Here is a 20,448-nt window from a genome sequence, read left to right on the forward strand (position 1 = left end):
CAAGAGGGAAGCAGCTTTCCATTTTGAAGGTTTTCTCACAGCCATAGTGATGGTAAATCACAGTGAAGGTCATCTGGGATTCACTTGGATCCAGGCCTTTGAACTTGAAGCAAAATGTGACACGTGAAAACCTCACTAGGAGGTGCAAGAATGAGCAGCACTATGTGGTGTAATCTTTTATCCCTTTTTTTGTGTGTGTGCATTTACATAATTTTATTGGTTTCCTTCCATCCCTAGGATGTGTAATTGGCATCCTTTTTACAAACTGAGCACTCTGTTGTACCCTCATCCAGAAGAGGAATCCCCTGAATTTTCTGAGTCTAGCGAGGAACTGGGATGTATTTGTTTGCACAGGAATATTTGCCACAGGATGAAGATTTTTTAAACGTTCTTAGGACATGAGAGAAGGAAGGAAGGTTCAATTATGCTCATTATGCTTCAGTTCTTGTTTATATCAACATTAAAGTGTTAGTGTTATGATTTCTCGTGTTTGGAAGGAGATCAGATATGAAATGCTTGTTTCAGGGCAGAGAAGCAGCAATGAGAGGCACTGCATGGTGAGGTAATAACCACAGCTCTGTAATTGTGGGGTCCTGTGTGTTGTGAAAGAGACGACTTACTGCTGATTTCTTGTTGGTTTTGAATGATTTATAACATTTTACTTGTGGCAGAGTGTTGCAATCTATGTTGTCATGGAAATTCTATTGAATTTATAGTTCCATTTATCCAAAACGATTTTCCAGACTTCATTTCATGGTGAATCATATGGCTGTTACTCAGAGTACAAAGCAATTGCAAAAAAGTTTCATCTTATGGAAAGCATAAACACTGAAACCGTTATTTTCATATTATGGAAATACAAATGAATGCAACATACATCTTGTTAGCATCAAATATGCCTTCATTGTGTAATGACTCTGTATACACATGAGAGTGGATTTTCTTGTTTGGGACAGAAGCAGGCCTGAGGGGTATTTATTTCTGGAAGGAGACATCAGGGAAGTTTCTGGCTTGCCAAGGTAATTCTCTCTTAACATTCAGGGCTTAGCACGCCGGATACTGAGTCATATGGCCCCCATCCAGCCGTGCAGTTAAGCACATGGCAGAGCTGCTCGTGCTGCTCTGCTCTCCCTATGGGGCTGCTGTGGGGCAGGACGTGGGGTGACAGGTGACAAGGGCTAGGAAATTCCTCAGCCTCACCTTTATTCATAGCATAGATGCACTCCTTGTGTTGTTTGTAGACAATAATGAAGCAGTAATTAATGCTTAACGTTAAAAGAAAAAGACTAAATGGAAATTTCTCATGCTTCTAAGGCATGTGAACATGTAAATTGAGTTGAATTGTTATTTCACTCATATGATCTTTGCTCTTCCTGTTGTTTCAACTCCTTTCGTTTTCTCAGCCCGGCATTGTCTTCATTATCAAGTCATAATTATTTTAGGGCAGAGACCTCGTCTGACTCTTTGTTTTGCAATCTACCCAGCACCCTTTTAGACTCTGTAAAATACTAAGTTATGACATTCAAAATACATCTCTGTACCTGCCTAACCGTAGTTAAAAATTCACTGATGAATAATAGACTAGGCAGGAAAAACATGCCATTATCTTCTCCTGTTCAGCTTTATCTTTTAGAAAGAATGCAGCGTACTCTATTTTATTACATCAAGCTCTGGTAGGAGAAATGGAAAACATCACGATTCGCTTTCCCTTCTCCCCTCTGCCTTTTCTAAGCAGATTTAGAATATGTTATAAATGATAGATTGGGGTTTTTTGTTGCCTTTTTTTATTATTATTTTTTAAGAGAATATAACGAGAAGCCAAACATCAGACTTGATTGCTCCCATCTCATTGTCCAGCAGACAGACCGACTGCAGGACAGTAACTCGGAATGTTCAGTGCTGCAGTGAAGATTACGTGATGTCTGTAGAAAGTTTTTATTCCAGTCAAATGGATCACATCGTCTAGTTCACTGTGCACATGTCTAAAGCAGACATAAGCTACATACGGGCTTTCAGTTAAGAAAATTCATGTATGATTCATAATGTTAGCACAGATTTTGGTGGGCTTTCTTTTTTATTTTATTTTTAGAGAGGTTTTAAATCCAGCTGTGTAAGCGGCCAAGAATGATTTATTCTTAGAATACAAGGAGTAGAGCTACTAAGAGCTAATATATTCACTGTTGAACCCCTTCGTGTAGAGGAAAGACTTCACGTTGTTTGCTTCAGCACTCTGCAAGGATTTGCAGTGTACCTGCTTATGCCTCTGCACTTTGCTTGTGTGAAAGTACTGTGTCTCTAAACACATCGCTGTCGTCTCTGCGTCTTGCTGCCTGATTCATCAAGAAATTGGCTGGCCTATAAAACCTTTTTTTCTTTTTTTTTCTTTAAATTGCATGGTAGCCCTTGGATTGCTGGAAGGAAATGAGCAGAAAGTTAATTCTGATGATCTTTTTCCTTCCACCAGAATTCCTGATCCTATTGAATATTCTGTACTCCACATCTGTGACAGCACAATGAGCCTTTGTTCATTTTTTAATCTAAAGAGAAATCTGCCGTGGGAGGTTGCACAGGGTGATAGCAGCCCAATTTAAAAGTCTCAATTATTTATTTTTAAAATACTTGGCATCTGTCTATGGAAAATTTACTTGCTTGCTTTCCAGTCTCCTAGAATTGCTTTGAACTCATGCACATCTTCTGGGATCTATCAAGTGCTTATTGTGGCTTTTCTCTCATAAGTGCTGAATGACTTTAGCCATGCTAGTCTGTGTCGGAATATAAACTTTCTGTCTTTGTAATGGGGCAATAAGAAGCATGGTGATTTCTGTCTGCACGCCCATCCTGCCAAGCAGGGAAGGAGCGTCCAAGCAGAGCCCAGAACAGTTTATTTGTGGACAGGCGGTGGTAGAAGTTGTTCATGTGACGTGTGCTCCATTTTTGCAAGCTACTGATGGTTCGTAGGGAGCGCTGAGTTATTCAGAGGCAATTGCACTTAAAATCAGAACCGATCTCTGATGGGCATTGATTTTCATAATGCACGTGTGCATTTTGGGCGGCCAGTCTTTGTAAGACCAGAGTGGTAGCAAACCAGTTCTGAGTCAAAATCCAATAACCTCAAAGTGGAGCCCAAATTTTATTGGAGAATAGCGCATTCCTGTGCAGTTTGGGAGAAGGTATTTGAAGAAAGGTGTTTGTGCAGGAGTAGGCTTACCCGACCAGGAGAGACCTGCTGCCCCACGGCACAGTGCAAGGCTGCAGGTGGGCAGTAGGAGCTTGGAGGCAATGTGCTCCAGGCTGGGAAATAATTCAGGTGTTGGATGTGTGTGCTGCATTTGTTTGTGGAAGAGTTGTTGCCTGGAAAAACGCCTGCAGTGCTTGGAAACAGTAACAGCTGGGCATATTTCTGGATAGAAAAGAGTAGAAAACAAGATGTGGTTTTGTAGGGTGACTGCAATTGTCTCCTGGGTTATGACAGAGTGAGGTTTTTTTTGTTTTTTTTTTTGCTAATCCTCTGTTTTAAGGCACTTGTGACATTCTGAAGATTTTCTCCTTCAGTGAAATTTTTTCAGGCTTAATCTCAGAGCTGTACAGTGAATATCTCTCAAGTTTGAGTGAAAACAATTCCACTCTTTCAGAGTGTGAAGAGTGTCAAAGCATTAAGTTTTTCCATTAGAAGCAAGCTTTGGCCTCCCCTTGCCTTGATGAAGCTCAGTAACTGTGGTCCTTGTCGGTAGAATTTCAGGATGGGGAAAGTCATCCTGCAAGAAAAGCGCCTTTATGTGCTTCATGCAGGTCTCTTTCAGCTTAGCCTTATCACAACACTGAAATTTTCAGGTTGCTTGGGCTCTTTTTTTTTTTGTAATAGTTCTTCACAAGGTATATGCTTGTTGCATCGCTGCGATTAAGAAAGCCCATGTAAGCCCTTCCTGGCCTTGTTAGCTGTAGCTGGTCTAGATGTGAAAGGCTGATAAATGTAATATATTGTGCCACAGAGAACAGGGCTCTTGTGCCCCCTGGGACCTGTGCCACTGGAAGGTGATTTGGAGCACTGACAGCAGAGAAGTGAGGAGCACAGCGTTCTGATTGCAGTTAGTGTCAAGCTAAAGAAACTAGAAGGGCAGTGCAGGCTTTCCGTGGCTAAAGGATTCAGAGCTGTTGAAGAAGATAGATTTTTTTTACATTTTGGAAATTAGAAGCTGTGTGAAATCATACAGAGAAATGTGTGAAACAGTGGCTTACAGTGCTGAAGTCAGGCAGCGACAGGATTCAGGTTGGATGTGCAAGCTTGGATGATTCCCCATTATAATTTCACAAATAACATATCATAATAAGATCCAAATTTTCATTAACTTGAATGCTCCTTTGTTGTATTCTGTGCTACTGCTTTGAATGTACCAGGCAGAGACAGTAGAAGTCATTTATATGCAAAGTGCACCATACATTGTATATACTAATTATATAATAAGGAGTTATAATGAAAATTTTCCAGCATGTTTAGGCCGCTTAAGTATGCGGTGAAATTAATTTTATGGCTAACTGTCTTATTCCTGATTTGTACTTAAAGAATATTATGCCATCCATGGAAAATACTAAACAAAGTGTCTACCTATAAATGCATGTAAGATTATAGATATTATGTAAAAAAGAACAGAAATCTTAGGTACATTTGCATTTTATTGTAAATTGTGGGAAAACAGACGAGACTGTGTTATGGAAGAGAACAATATGGGATTACATAATCAGAAAACTGTCATAATAGTAATGCTGAGGTGTCCAAGTATGGCTTTTTGAGCAGCTTGAGTCATGCAGCTTTGAGGATGTAACTTTATCATCTTCTTAACATTGTTTTTGCAGTGTGTGCGTGTGTAAATTCTGTAATAGCGATTCCTAGGAGGTTCCACTCCTAGAATGTTCCTTCGAGCTGTATGAACGAGGAAGGAAGCTGCTGTATGACAGATGACGATAATTTTTCATACAAGACAGTTCCCCTTGACTTGATGGATGCAGGGAGAGGAACCACGTTCCCTGGAAAAGCACCAGGGAGCAGCGGGAAAATGTTTCAATGTGTTTGGTAATCAAGGCAGAGTATGGTTCTTGATTAGTCTCTGAAATTGCACTGCTGAGACGAGCGATCTGAATTAAGCGTTTTTTTACCAAAGCCCTTTGCACTGCTATCCAAAAGTGTATTGTAAAAATTAATTTCCTTAAAATGCCGTGAGCAAAATTGATCCAAAATGACTTTGGCATATGCTGAACTCACTCAGTGATACTTTTCTTCATAAGCTCCTATGAGGGCCATATACTGAGGTATTTTATATCAGGTGTACCTAGTTTTAGGCTTTATTTTAAAGGGGAGTAAAATGTAATTTGCAAGTGTTTCGTGAGCTTTTGTCTGCGCTGACTTAATTCAAGTCTGAGCATTCTCACCTGAAACAAACTGTTTGTAATTTCTGCATCAGTGATCAGTGGCACCTCAGCCTGTGTGTGTTCAAAGCACGAATTAGGACCTGGAGGCAGCACCAACTTTGTGAGATATTGCCAGCATCCCAGTGTGCTGCGAGTGTGCTGGGAACAGGGAGGCCGAAGTAGGGGGAGAAAATTGCTTTCCAATTTTATGAAGCTAGAGTGAGTGCCAGATGATTTTTTTTCCTTTTTTTTTTTTTTTTTTTTCTTCTTTTGTGAGCAGTTTGGAGTGTGGTCTTATTTTATCCTCCTGTTGAAAAAGTACCTCCAGCTCTGAAGAGACCCATCTTCATCTTGGCCTTCTCTCTGTATGATGATGTTTTATTAGATATATAGGTGCTTTGCCAGTATTGTACATTACAGAGAGTATATACGGCCAGAAGCCTGTGAATCAGTAAAAATGAGTGGGCCCACATTAGGGAGAAATGAAAGGATATCATCTCATCTGGCCATACACAAGATCTGGGAATCTTTGAAGAAGGCAGGATTTCTCATGCAGTGCCATCTTAGAAAAGCCCCAGCTGGTGCCGTCAGTGGGTTTGCCTGCAGACAGACTTGCAGGAGGGAGCGATGCCAAGTAAAGTGCCAGGAGACATGGGCAGTCCAAGCAGACCTACAGCTGCATTCGGCTGCACTGTGGGACTGTTCCTCATCACCCAGTAACAATGTGAAAATTACCCCAAACAGTGCAATTTATTATTTGTCCAAAGTTCCATCAGAATATCCATTTTTGTCTTGCTTATACTTGTTGTTGTGCACTAAAGCTTTGGAAGTAGAAGCCATAAAATGAAGTCAGAAAGAATTCTGACCCAAACTGATAGTCCTGAATATCAGAGGCTCATGAAAATGCATTGCTACAGAGGCACACTTTTATCTTACAAATTGCTTTAGGAGTAAAGGAATATCTCTAAACACTGAAATCGTTTTCAAAAATTCTCTATGGTTTTTGAGATAAAAATGTCTAGCACATTTAACGGAACAGGAGATGAGCCTGCATTGAAAAAAAGAAATGAAGAGATCCTGGCAAAAAAAGCACAAAGTTTGCCATCTAAACTGACTGGCCATACTGTTTATCCTTTGGTTTGTTATTAAAATGCATTGCGTTGACTCTGTTCCCTGGTTACTGTCCCAGTAGTGCAGCCGTGCTATTAATCAAGATGCTAGTTAAACAATATTGTTCAGCAGAATTCCTCTATCTCCGTTTCATAACACTGCCTTTATGTACAGCCTATATGCATTACTTCACTTGAAGGCTGGATGAATCGACACTGACGTAATTTTGTTATTGTTTTTAATTTTTACAGATGCAGATTTACTTCTACAATCCCGATGACTTTGACAGTTTTGGAACAGCAGTTCTAGAAAACAGGGAAGTAGGAGCCATGGCCGTGTTTTTTCAAGTAAGTTTAAACAAGGGCTATATCCATAAACCAAAGCTTTCACCAAGTACTGTTTAATTCATTCAATTGTTTCAGGTTTAATGGATGCATCTGTTTTCTCGTTCCTACCTGTCTAAGTGAAAAATATTTCATATTGTCTATGTGTGATTTAAAATGTAAATAAGCATATTTAGAAATGTAATGAAGAATTTTGCATCAATTGTTCCGATTTTATAGCCGCTTTACAGATGCAGATTGGAGAACACATTTATCATGGAACTTCCTTCACTGCAGAAGCACATTGCTCAGGTCCCCAGAATACTAACAAACTGCTGCGAACTGACTCTGCGTAGAGAAAACTTAAAATTCAAACATAGCTTGGGAGAAAATTAATCAATACGTTTCATCAGTCTTATCTGCAGCAGCTTCTTCTAAATTGTCATAGTAACAAGTTCTTGAGGAGACCTGGTTTCCAAATGAGTGGATTTACACATTCCCTATTTTGAAATGCATCCTCAAAACCGTGAATGCTCAGTGAGCTCATCTGTTGGTTCAGGGTACAGCCTGCTGATCACGGTGGAGGACAGGTCAGGTCACCTGGCGGTGGTGTTCAGCAGCGTGGGGTTGGGTCAGGTTTGATCAGGAATAGGGTTTGTCCTTCTACTGGCATGAGGGCGAATTGAATGGAGTCAGGTGGAGCAACTCCGTATCACTAAGCTTAGGAGAAATTTCTTCTCAGGAAGAGTGGTGAGGAATTGGAACAGGGTGCCTAGAGAGGTGGCAGAGGTGCTCAAGAAAAGGGTGGATGTGGCACTGCGTGACATAGTTAGAGCAGTCACAGGCATGGGTTGACAGTTGGACGAGGTGATCTTGGTGGTCTTTCCAACCTTGATGATTCTATGACAAGCTTCCCAAACTAATAAGTAGCTAATGAAGATTTTGAAGTAAATCAAGGTGTTGCTTTTTCAAAGGAGAGAAGATGAGGGAGGGAAGAGCGAGGGAAAACATCAGTCCTCTGTGAGGTTTCACAGTTCTTACTGTGGGGGAAAATGATCCTACTGTTATGTCTGTGAAGTTGGATTAAAAAGAACATGCAAGTACCCATATGTAAATACTTCCCTTCTCTATGATGTTAGAGTGACAGGTGTGACTATACTGCTTAAATTAAATAAGGTTGTCTTTTTTTTATGTCACTGCCTTTGATCAAAAGCTTTGATAAGGATAAAAGGGTGAATCTTTGTGTTGCATACATTGCTGCAACTCTGCTGACATCAGGCTAGTGAAAGTAGGCGGCACGTGAAATTCATCACTGCTGATTTCTGAGCGCTTCTGTGGCGTTTCATCTTAGAGTGAAGTTGGTGGAGCTGCGATAATTTACAGTGGCATAGCAGGATGCTTCCCCAGACTTGTTAATGGTGATGTGCTGGGGGAAGGGTTGGGCAAATTGAATTTGGCCTTACATGACAACAGTTTAGAAATAGAACAACCAAAGTCAAAGTTATGTGATTTATGTAATGATGAAGAGCTGCACATTGTGTGTGTACAGTGTCAGAAGGAGCAAGTGCTATGTCACAGTGTGCAATACACATTCCAGCATAGTGAGTCTAAATTTAATTGCCTGAATTTAATTGCAGTTTAGTGCCCAAATATGCTTCACCTAGGCTGCGTGAAATGCTGCCCCATGTCACGACGTTTCCTAGTCCGCATGTGACATTTCTGCCAAAAAAAACCAGTTTTTCAAGGATCTTAACAAGTGGGACTCTTTTGTATTCCCCCCCTGCAAAGCTAGGCACTGCATTATCAAGCATCCCACTTTGCACAATTTCGAGGGAGCCACTGAACTCACTAAAAATACCCTCAAACAGTCTGTAATACTGTTAAAAAAAAAAAGAAAAAACTTTGATTTTAAGAGAGCTCAGACTCCTTAAGATCACAACCAGGTGTATTGGTCCCCTGAGAGAACCAGAAATCTATACTTTCCATCATTTCTAGCCCTGCAGGCCACAGGACATTGGGCTGTAAAGTCCTGATGATGGTGTAGCTGGGCTCCACTGCTCCAGGAGCCGTGAAATCTGAAGCCATTACTGATAAAAAAGACTCTTCCAGAGTGATGGGAGTAAGGTAATTCCTTGGCAAAGTGACCCAGCAACAAGTCAGTTTGTGGCTGAAAGGAAATGGTTTTCTTCCTTGCCTCTGGGTTGAAGTGATAAATCAGCAGTGTGCCATTAAACCTGTGTGTATCAGATGTTCCTTCTGGGTAGCTCTGCTCTGAGACAGAAGGCTGCCTGGGAAGATTTGTAGAGCCCAGAGCCCTCATGCTCAAAGTGCTTGTGCATTTTCTGGCCCATGAGAGGTGTGGGGTACTCAGTGTGGGAACTGCCCATCATGAGGCCAGAGCTTGTCCCATGGAAGTGAAGATTTTGTGCTTAGGATTATTAATTGATGGTGGTAATGCTTTGCATATCTATACAGTGTTAGACTGAGGAGCTCTGCGATGGTGACCCACAACTCGGGGTTTTGTTGGCTGTTTTGTTCAGAAATACCTGGTGTTCCTTTAGCCTTACTCCCCAGGGCACAGAATAAGCCAGTATTTCAGGCAACTAATTTCAAAACTGCCTTTTAAAACTGACTCTCAGAAGCTGTTGAAGCCAATGTCCCAAAGATGTCCATGTCCTTATTTTGATAAACAGTTTTAACTTTCTGAGTACTATTTTCTTAGTCTGCTGTTTTCCATGTCTATAGCCCCATCTCTAACTCAGTTATTTAGAACACAACATTTAGAAAATATAGTAATACAAGGCACACCGTTTTGGTTGTGTTGTTTTTTTGTTTGTTTGTTTTTACAAATATATTAGATCACTGAATTGCGCATGTTTTTCTGTGTAAACATTTTAATGAAATGATTGGCTTGGTTTGCCATTGAGTCAAGACTTGGATTTTGACTAATGCGTTAATGCTGTGTTGGAATGAATGTGCATTGCACTGACTGAATTCAGGGTCTGGCATGCGTGTTTTGTTTGACTGATGTTCACAAATGTTCCCTTGAAAATCAGGTTCTCTAGTGAGTGAACATTATACTGAACTATATAATTATTGGTGAAACATTAAATAATTAAGAACCCTCTTTCCTGGTTTTTAAATAATTTAACTTAGACTATATAAGAATTTTCCATTTTGAATTCACTGTTTCAAGGGCAATTTCCAGGTAAAGTACATTGGTTCTGAACTTGGATAATTGAAGCACTTGGAACTATGCTGTAATTGCTGCTAATCACATCTGTGCTTTTCTCTTTGCTTTCATTATAAATTCTGTTGATAAATTCTCTTTTTGTTGCCATGCTGCAGGTCAGTTGACCTGACAAATGAAGAACATTACTAGCTAAAATTGGGAAACAATGCTTGCATTTTCAAACTGCTGTAAGCGCACATCTCAGTGGTTCGTTGTGGGCAGACACTCAGAGGGTGTCGCATGAAATAGCTGTGGGGATTCTGCCGCAGGTATTTTCAATTTGCAAATGTTTTGCTAGTCTCAAATCTCTAACTGGGTTCTGAAAGCTGATTTTTGCACTGGCGTACAAGTTTTAAAGTGAAAAGGCGTGTTGAGAAAAAGGCTCCAAAGATACGTGGACCCTTTTCTGACCATAGCATCACTTTAAGGATTGTGCTAGGGAACATTGTACATGCAGCAAATAACGAAGCAAATAATGATTTAGCTCCACTGAAAATTCTTGCAGACTTCTGTAGCTTGTTATCTGGGGCAAGATGAAGTGCCTTACTGTGCAAAACACAAACAGCAAGCAGAGAAAACCTTGACCATGCTATACCTCTCAGGAGCCTCTCGTTCTCAGGAAGGCCACAAGTCCATAGGAATGTGACAGAGTAGCAAAGTGACTTAGGCACCTGTCATCTCTTTTTGGTCGAATTATTTTAAAAGCTGTTCAGCTGGAACAAGCTGAAATGGAAAGAAGGAGCTCCATTCTGCTGATGCCAGGAGGTATAGCAGTCATTCAGACCATAAACATTCTTCACTAAGGGCCAGGGAATCTGTGGAAGAAGTGACTTTTCCTTAAAGTGAGAATTGTCGTCGTAAGCACTCACTGTAGTTCAAGAAGGGTATCAAAATGCAAAGCAGCAATGTAAGCCAAGAAGCTCTTGTGTTGTTTTTGTTGTTGTTGTTGTTATTGTTAAAGAAAACTTGTTTGTGTTTTTTAAGCAAAGATCAGAGTGTTCTGGAGAGAAATAAGGTTATGCCCCTGACTTCTCTTGGCCTCCTGACACGCTTGTCAGAACTGGACCTGTCAGTGTTGGGGTGACTTGGTGCACCTTAAGACACAGCCGGTGCTGGTGGAAGGCTCATAATTTCCTATCCATTATTTGCAGCCAGCAATATCCTCTTTGTCTTTACTAAAGGCTTCAGGATTTGCAGGGGTGGCGACAATGAGTTGGAACTCATTGGCGAGGCCCACCTGTCCACCAAGACAGGCTGAGGACCCAGCCCAGCAGGACACTTGAGCCTTGATTTAACAGCTCCTAACTTGAATAGTTCATGTGTGTGCGTAATTTTAGCCCAGTCAGGTTCAACTCATTCTTAATAATATTCCGGCTGCAGGCCTCAGTTAATTGTCAGGCCGAGCTGGTTTTGAAGCAAGCCAGGAGTGGAAGTGAAGGCCCAAATCTCTCTCAGTTTCCTGAATCATCCATTCATACACATTCGTGTAATACATATTTATAAGTCACATTTAAAATGAATAGTTACTTGGATTAAATGCATTCAGAAATATTGCACAGCCCTGTTTTAACCATCTAGCAATATAATTCATTGTACACTTCACTACTTGCTTTATTAAAGCCAAACTTAAATGTGTTCAAAACAAACATATTGCTTTTGCATTTAAAATATTCATCTTTTGGGGCTGTGGTAGATTCATTACAGCAGAGAATACTTCATTCTTTGATTACTGCTGTGAAAAGACACAATACTGATTCCCTAAGCGCTCATCAAACATTCGATAGCTCAGAAATTCAGGAGGAGGTGATGGAATTCTTCTTCCTGCAGGGAGGGCCTATAAATCTATTTTATGATTTGCAAAAAAAACCATCAGTGATTAGTTACTGTATCTCAGGTACTCAAACAAATCATCTCTAAAGAAATCAAAGTAAAAATGAATTTAAAAGTAACTTTTAGCAATGCTTTCATCATTAAAATTATCTTCCTAATGATGAGTGATGTTGATACCTCGATCACTCATGAGCTTTAGCAGTATAGGGCTAGATTTTTAAAGGTAATTAGCTGCTTGGGAGCAAATGTGGAGCTAATGGTGTTTTCAGAAGTACGTGGTGTAAACATCAAAAGTTTACAGGTCTTTTTCTGGGAAGCAATTTTGTTTCCCTTTTCTAATATTAAGGTTGTTGAAGAATATGTGTAGCGCTTAACTTTTATAGATGGGTGTTATTTGTGTGTGAATGTCTTTATACTTGCTACTAGCTTATGTATGCAGAGATTTGCTCTTCGATGAAACAAACAGAAATAGTAATTTTGGCTTTGCTTTTGTAAGATTTTTGATAGTAATTCTTGGTGAGCTTCATAAAAGCAATCATTAACTTGCTTTTCACAGAGCCTAAATGAGCTAAATGCAGCATAAATCAGTGGAACACAGCCAAAGTCATTGAATATTTGACACAAATATGCCCCTTTTTGTGTGGTTCTGAAATAATAGAATTCAACTTCTAACTATCCTAGAAACTCTTTTTTCCCCCGTCTTCCCTGCCCGTTACTGTCTCTGGTACATTCAGTGGCTAACTGCTTTAGATGCTGTTGCTATTTGGATAACCATATCTGGTAGGACACCAGGATCTCACTGTCCCTTGACAGTGCCCTAATTTTACATCTTCCTTCTTGCAACACTTCTTGAAAGTCTGAGCAAAACTCAATTTCGAAAATGGGAATGAAGAGAAAGTGTGCCCTTTCCCTGAAACATTATTATGTCCACCTACATGAATCATAATCACTGCTTCAGTGTTTAGGCAATATCTTAAAGGTGATTTGCGGTAGCTCAAATAACGTGGAGCATCATTAACATGCAGGGCATCACCCAGAGTTATTGAGAGGTTTTTCATTTATTTTAATAGACTTCAGATACATGTAAAGACCTTAAAATTAAATTACAGTATTAATTCTTTTAATGGTTACAGTAGAACTCCTGGTATTTTATTAATAGTAGCTTATGAATAATAAAACTATTATTATTGATTAGGAGTATTATTTAGTAATTAGTACAGGGTGGTTTTTTTTAATTATCTTCATAAAATGAAAATGCATGTAGGCTAAAGCTATTTATTAAATGCCTTTTGAAAGTGTAATTTATTTTTGTCAAAGTGCATGCATGCATATTAGTAACCCTCTGTGGAACAGAAGATGAGCAAAACAATCTAAAATGTGTTCTTACCAACTGACGTACACTTTCCAAGTATTTGTAAATCACAGCAGCTATTTAAAGCTACTAGTCATTACTAATAAGAGCAGTACTAGGGCCTTTGTATAGTTAAAGAATAATATGTAGAAGTAGAAAATATGTACCCCAAGGTATAAGGGTTGAGTAAATGTGAGCAGGCAGAGTCTGTAGAGCAGTGAAAATACATTTTTCTGAGAAAAGCCTTGTGCAATTCAGTTGATACACAGCAATAGGAATCATTTCTGGAGTAGAGAAATACTCACCCAACTTTCCAGTAAATAGATGGAGATAGACCTATCAAAACATGACAGTTACTTTGCATTGTGGAGGATTTAAATATCAGATTATGAGTATTTCTTAAAGTCTGCTAGATTTGGGTTGAGTTCAGAGTGTGAATGGCACTGAACAGCCTCCAGAGCAGTCTCTGTAGCCAAAACATGTAAGTTTGGGTGCCTAACAATCAGAGCCCATGCTGATCTAAGAACCTGTATTAAAACCCCATAGATTGGAAGCTGGGTTTGGGTAGAAGGCAAAAATTCAAGGGAAATGTTTGTTTCTGAAAGAATGTGTTCTACCTTTCAATTAAAGAAAACAAAAAGAATTTTTAAACTAAATCCAAAATCTGCATGTTCAGACTTTTATTTTATTTCAACTTCTCTTGAAACTTTGAGAAATTTGAATATTTTTGAATATTTTATGTAAAGGAAGAAAGCAAGGGGAGAACAGATGGGGAATAGCTCTGTGACTGAAGAAGTAAATATATAGCCAGTTTCAGTTTTGGTGCTCACTGACTTTCAAGTGCCTAACAAGGCTTTATCCTTGCTTTGTTTCATACCTTTGTGCAGTTTTGTCATTTTTCACATTTTGTTCAACAGTAAAAAAGGATTCTGTAATAGTGCTCTTCATCCTTTATTTTAGGACATAAATGTTTGGCCTGCCTCTTGAGAGTACTAAGCAAACAACTCCTGTCCAAGTCTGGAGTTCCACAGACTCCACAGGCTGTTATCTGTGGAGCAAGCTGCTGCAGTACTGCAAATAAGAGCAAAGAAGCAGTGGCACAGGTTGCCCAGAGAGGTGGCGGATACCCCATCCTTGGAGACATCCAAGGTCAGGCTGGATGGGCTCTGAGCACCTGATGGAGCTGTAGGTGTCCCTGTGCATTGAGGGGGAATTGGATCAGACGGCCTTTAAGGTTCCTTCCAACCCAAACGATTCTCTCATTCTATGAAACCTTCTGTTAACTGACCCCAGCACTGAGAAGTACTTTTGCTTCTGGGGTCTATGCTGACCCGGGCTCCTGGTAATCCCCAGCTCACATCCTATACAAACAAGAGCCAAGTTCCTCTTGCTTTGCAGAGCACCATGCTTGCTCATTCACGTGGCTGCACGTTTGCCGTGCCTCACTCATGAGGAGGAGCTCATGTGGCCAAGCACGAGGCTGCTAAGAGCAGAGGTGTTCACACAGCAGCCTGAACATCGGAGCAGGCGTGCTTGGAGGAACGAGTACAAATGCGTGAGCGAAAGGGGGGCTGGATCCGGAGGCAGACAGACTGACAGGGCGGCTGAAACAGATCGTTCTTGGAAGCAAACACATCGTTCTGCTTCTGCTCGCCTGTGTTCTGCCAAGAGGCATTTGCAGTCTCTAGATCATGATGGCTGCAACCTGCTGTGTTGAAACTTTTCTATCCACAGGCTGACTGTGTGGTGTAGAAGGATAATCTGCCTTATGTGCGCCCGAGCGATCGCCTTCCTGTCCCTTCTTCTCTGCAGCTGCATGAACTCATGGCATTTTCCACTGAGGCAGAAGAGCAGGAAGCCCCACTTTATGTCAGATGACGCCAAAATGCAATGCTTTCAATGACAGTCTTTTTATCAGGTTAAGTTTTAGGGAACACAGTCTGTGCAGAAAGTGATGTCATGTGGTTCTTTGTGCAGGACAGGGTGAAATACCAGAGTGCACAGAGAGACTTTGACTTTTATTTTGTTTTTAATTTCAGGTTCATATAGAGAAAGAAATGCTGTTTCCAGTGTGTCTGGAACAACCTCTAACTAAAGATGAAAATTAGACAATTTTTTCCCTGAGTGGACTATAAATGCTTTCTTAACTGCCGGGTCTCATAACTTGTGCTGCTGCTTCCCTGGTCTGACGAGGGCAGCTCCCGGTTGCGGTGTGCTGCTGGGTGACTTTTGGTTCTTGTGATGAATCACATTCCATTGCCTTTTGTTTTTAATGGGAACATCACAATGACTGATGCTAGGAGAGAACTGTAAACTTTTTTTGCAGTTGAGAGGACTTGGACCCCAAAGCAGTGCAAACCTGCAAATCTGAGAAACACTTTCAGTGTGTTTTATGGGGTCTCTTCTCAATATCTTGAACGATCTGTTGTAACCATTAATGTGAGGTGAAGATAAGGACGTTGAGGAGAGCTGGCTGCTCTTCAAGGATGCCCTCCTGGCAGCACAAGAGGTCTCCATTCCCCTGATTAAGAAAGTGGGCAGGAGAGGTAGAAAACCGGCATGGCTCAGCAAGGACCTGCTAAGAGAACTGAGGGTAAAGAAAGGGGTGTACAAGCTCTGGAAACAAGGCTGTGTCACCTGGGAAGAATACAGGGATGCCGTCCGGACTTGCAGACGTGGGATCAGGAAAGCCAAGGCGCAGGCAGAACTGAACTTGGCCAGGGACGTGAAAAACAATAAGAAAACCTTCTACAGGTACATTGGCCAGAAGAGACAGGCCAAAACGGGCGTACCTACTTTGGTAAATTTAAAAGGAGAAATGGCTTCAACAGATGAAGAGAAAGCTGAGGTGCTGAATGAGTTCTTCACCTCGGTCTTCACTGGTGGCCAGGATTCTAGTCTTTTTCACGTCCCTAAGTCTTGCACCCCCATACCTCTATGTGGGGACCAAGGAGGTAAATCCCTCCCCACTGTAAGGGTTGAGCAAGTCCGAGAGTGCCTCCTTAGACTGAATGAGTATAAGTCTATGGGGCCAGATGGCGTGCATCCCAGGGTCCTGAAGGAGCTGGCTGAGGTGGTTGCTGAGCCGCTCTCCATCATATTTGAGAAGTCGTGGCTGTCAGGTGAGGTCCCGGACGATTGGAGGAAGGGTCACGTCACTCCCATTTACAAGAAGGGGAGCAGGGAGGACCCGGGTAACTACAGGCCGGTGAGTCTCACCTCCGTGCCTGGGAAGATTATGGAACAGATCCTCCTGGACAATATGCTTGATCACATAAAGAACGAGCACGTGATCCTAGATAGCCAGCATGGCTTCACCAGGGGAAGGTCATGCTTAACTAATCTTGTGGCCTTCTATGATGGAGTGACGGCATTGGTGGACGAAGGGAAGGCAACTGATGTCATTTACCTGGACCTGAGCAAGGCCTTTGACATGGTCCCCCATCACATCCTCATCTCCAAACTGGAGGGAGGTGGATTTGACGGGTGGACAACTAGATGGATAAGCAATTGGTTGAAAGGCCGCAGACAGAGGGTGGTGGTCAATGGCTCTATGTCCAGGTGGAGGCCGGTAACGAGCGGTGTCCCTCAAGGGTCTGTCTTGGGACCGGTGCTCTTTAACATCTTTATTAATGACATCGATGAGGGAATGGAGTGCACCCTCAGCAAGTTTGCTGATGACACCAAGCTGAGTGGTGCAGTCGATACGGTGGAGGGAATGGAGGCCATTCAGAGGGACCTTGACAGGCTGGAAAGCTGGGCTCGGGTGAACCTAATGAGGTTCAATAAGGCAAAGTGCAAGGTTTTGCACTTGGGCCGGAAGAACCCCAGGCACCTGTACAGGCTGGGGGGAGTTGTCCTTCAGAGCAGCTCGGCAGAGAAAGACCTAGGGGTCCTGATAGATGAGAAACTTAACATGAGCCAGCAGTGCGCTCTGGCAGCCCGGAAAGCAAATGGGATCCTGGGCTCCATCAGGAGAGGGGTGGTCAGCAGGGATAGGGAGGTGATTGTCCCTCTCTACTCTGCTCTTGTGAGGCCCCATCTGGAGTACTGTGTTCAGGTGTGGAGCCCTCAGTACAAAAAAGACATGGAGATTTTGGAAAGGGTCCAGAGGAGGGCCACGAAGATGATCAGGGGGCTGGAGCACCTCCCCTATGAGGACAGGCTGAGGGAGTTGGGTTTGTTCAGCCTGGAGAAGAGAAGGTTGCGGGGCGACCTCATTGCAGCCTTTCAATATCTGAAGGGAACTTACTCCCAGGAGGGGAGTAAACTCTTCATAAGGGCTGATAATAGCAGGACACGGGGAAATGGTTTTAAGTTAAAAGAGGGAAGATTTAGGTTGGATGTTAGGGGGAAGTTTTTTACTAGGAGGGTGGTTAGGTCCTGGAACAGGCTGCCCAGGGATGTTGTGGATGCCCCGTCCTTGGAGGTGTTCAAGACCAGGTTGGACGAGGCTCTGGGCAACCTGATCTAGTAAAGGTGTATGTTCGGTGGCCCTGCTAGGCAGGGGGGTTGGAACTACATGATCCTTGAGGTCCCCTCCAACCCAGGTCATTCTGTGATTCTGTGATTCTGTGATTCTGTGAGGTGGTTGTGTGCTTTGCACGGGGAGCAGGTCTCTGTGCTCTTCTAGCTTAATGATCGTCTGAATGTCAGGATCGCTATCTTTCAGTTTACAGCATTGTAAATGATTTTGACATGCAGCTTTTTTGCTTCCTAATGCTTATTAATTAATATATTATGATTAATCCCAAGTGGGATGCCGTTATTAACTTGCTTCATTAAATTACATGCCAATTTGTTAGCCTTAATTTTCATAATTGTCCCCTTATATTTTAGTGGTTTTGTTTGAATAACTTGCCCTAAGAACTCGATCAGCACACATCTGCATATTCATTTGCCTCCCTTTCCTTTCCCTCGCCCTTGATGTTCCAAAGTGGAGTTGGCATAGGAATTATTTAGTGTCGAATGTCAGCATCTGAAGTGCAGTAATTTACTTCTCTGTGATTTAAAAATATCCTGCCTTAAAAAAATAAAATCATTTTGTAGTCATGCAGGAAAAAAAAAAATATCTTTAAATTGATAGAAAAAAAAATCTTGTGGAGTTTTCATTACCAGGCTCCTGAAAATGACACTTAGATGTCTAATATGTAAAAATTACAGTCGTCAGTCTATAATCTCACCCCCTCTGTGGTTCAGGAAGATTGATACTCAGGAAGTCTGCTGATTATAACCATTAGACTAAAAAACAAATTAGTTCCCTAACTGCAGCAATGCCTTTTGCATTTTTCTCCAGTGTGCTTTGTTGCTGTGTCACTTTGCCATTTCTTCAGACATCGCACGGTAGAGCTGGGGCAGGATGCCAGCAGAGCTGGGGCAGAGCATGAGGACTGCAGCCTCTGGTGTGTGCTTTGGGGGGACACCAGCTCCTTGTGGAGTCTCTCTTTGCATCTTTGAGCACTGAGAAGTCATTGAACCTGTCTTGTTTTCTTTCCTGCAAGTACCCTTTCTCATCTCTGCACTGACTGCTTCATCCTCCATCCTTCTCACATGTTCCCAAGCTTGTGCATTCTGACTTGACCTTTTTGTTTAAGAAAAAGGGAGAGAGGTTGGATATAAAGCATCTATTTTTGCTCTCCAAGTCTTGGGAGAGTTTTGCTAGAATTGGTCTTAGTTACAGAATCAAAGGAGAAATAAAGCTGTATGTTCATCTCCTTTCCCTTCTCCTCTCTCCCAAACACAGCAGCTGCCTCTGAATAACTCTGTTTTCTCCCTCTTGTTAAACATTCAGCCTGGATTCCGGGAAGATCATTTTTTATGTCTCTCTGCCTACCTCTTTTTTAAATTTAATTCAATTTATTTTTCTGCAAAGTCCGTCCTCTGCAGCCATCCAGGACACAGACCCCATTTGTCTCTCAGAGGACTAATCAAGTACAGGTGGTTTACATGCAGGGGTCGTAGGCACTGAGATCCATTTAGAATCACAGAATCATTAAGGCTGGGAAAGGCCTCTAAGATCATCTAGTCCAACCACCCACCTACCACCAATACCACTTGCTAAACCTGATGTCCCTAAGCACTACATCTGTCCTTTCCTTAAATGCATCCAGCTCTCAGGTCCATGTGAGGCACAGTCCTGCTGGATGTTGCACAGTGTTTGTGTAGCCCTTAGGAAAGCAGCACTAGTTTTTGTCCTCTATGTCTTCCATGGAGCTGCAGTGTCTCTGGTTACAGTCAGCGTTAGGGCATGTATTAAGTGAGAGTGTGGGATCCATTCATAAATGATTGCTGAGTTTCACTTTGTACCATAAAAGAAATTGGTTGTAAAGTCTGCATGTATAAAATAGATGGGTAAAATTGGGACTCCCTTTGCCTTCAGATCTCTTGGCTCAGAAGGAAAAGTTATTCTTATTAAATTTAAGCTGTTCTGCCTGAAGAATTATTACTGTAGTTCTCAGATACAACAGTGCCAAGTTTCTCCTAGTATTGGCAATAACAAACAATGCAAGCTTCAGACAGAATTTCCTGGGTAGCATACCAAATGTTCTAGAAAACCTGCTCGGACAGCAGCTAATACATTTTTAATACAAATAAAACATAATTCTTTAGTCTCGTTTCATTGTGGTCCCTAAGGTAGAAAAGTATACCGACAATGCATAATTTATATATTTGTTTGAAGTGTTTACCCAGATACTCCATTCACAAAGTCTCTTGTTGTTAATGGGTTGCTTTGAGATGTAAGAATCACTTAGGGCTCGCATTGTGCAAATAAATGGAACATGTCGTTTCTGTGCAGTCAGCAAGGCAGTTCCCTCATCATCTTAATCGTGCCCTCACCAAGTCACAGAGCAGGTCCAGCTGCAGAGTCAGGAAGTTTTGCCTGGGTTCCATGTGCTGTGAAAGCATGGAAGTGGAAGAGAGAGGCTGGGAGCAGGAAGGTGCTGCCCACCCCAGCACCGCCCCAGTTATTGCCACTAATGCATATGGGTTCCTATATCATTCCTATATATTGCACATAATGCAGAGCGAGCATGCATTAAAAAACCTCTCAGTGATTCAGTTAGAACCTCTTGTAAATGACTGCAAATGCATTGTTCAGGTTCCTGCCAGAGGGTCGAATTGCTGCTGGTTTTTGTCATCTCCAGTGTCTGTGCTACAGGATGGCTGTGGGAGAGATGGGTAGTGAGGGTTTTCTTTCC

General features: G+C 41.8%; 1 protein-coding gene across 1 annotated transcript in view; it reads left to right on the plus strand.

The window, feature by feature from the left end:
- PTPRG (protein tyrosine phosphatase receptor type G) overlaps nucleotides 1-20,448 on the plus strand; it is a 378,843-nt gene that overhangs the window by 237,832 nt on the left and 120,563 nt on the right. The window contains exon 5 of the mRNA XM_031606378.2: nucleotides 6,765-6,860. Coding sequence (XP_031462238.1) covers nucleotides 6,765-6,860 — 96 coding nt within the window. The remainder of the gene's footprint in view (nucleotides 1-6,764; nucleotides 6,861-20,448) is intronic.

The sequence above is a fragment of the Phasianus colchicus genome, chromosome 11 (assembly GCF_987193195.1).
Source record: "Phasianus colchicus chromosome 11, bPhaCol1.hap1.1, whole genome shotgun sequence".
In the NCBI taxonomy this organism is placed as follows: domain Eukaryota; kingdom Metazoa; phylum Chordata; class Aves; order Galliformes; family Phasianidae; genus Phasianus; species Phasianus colchicus.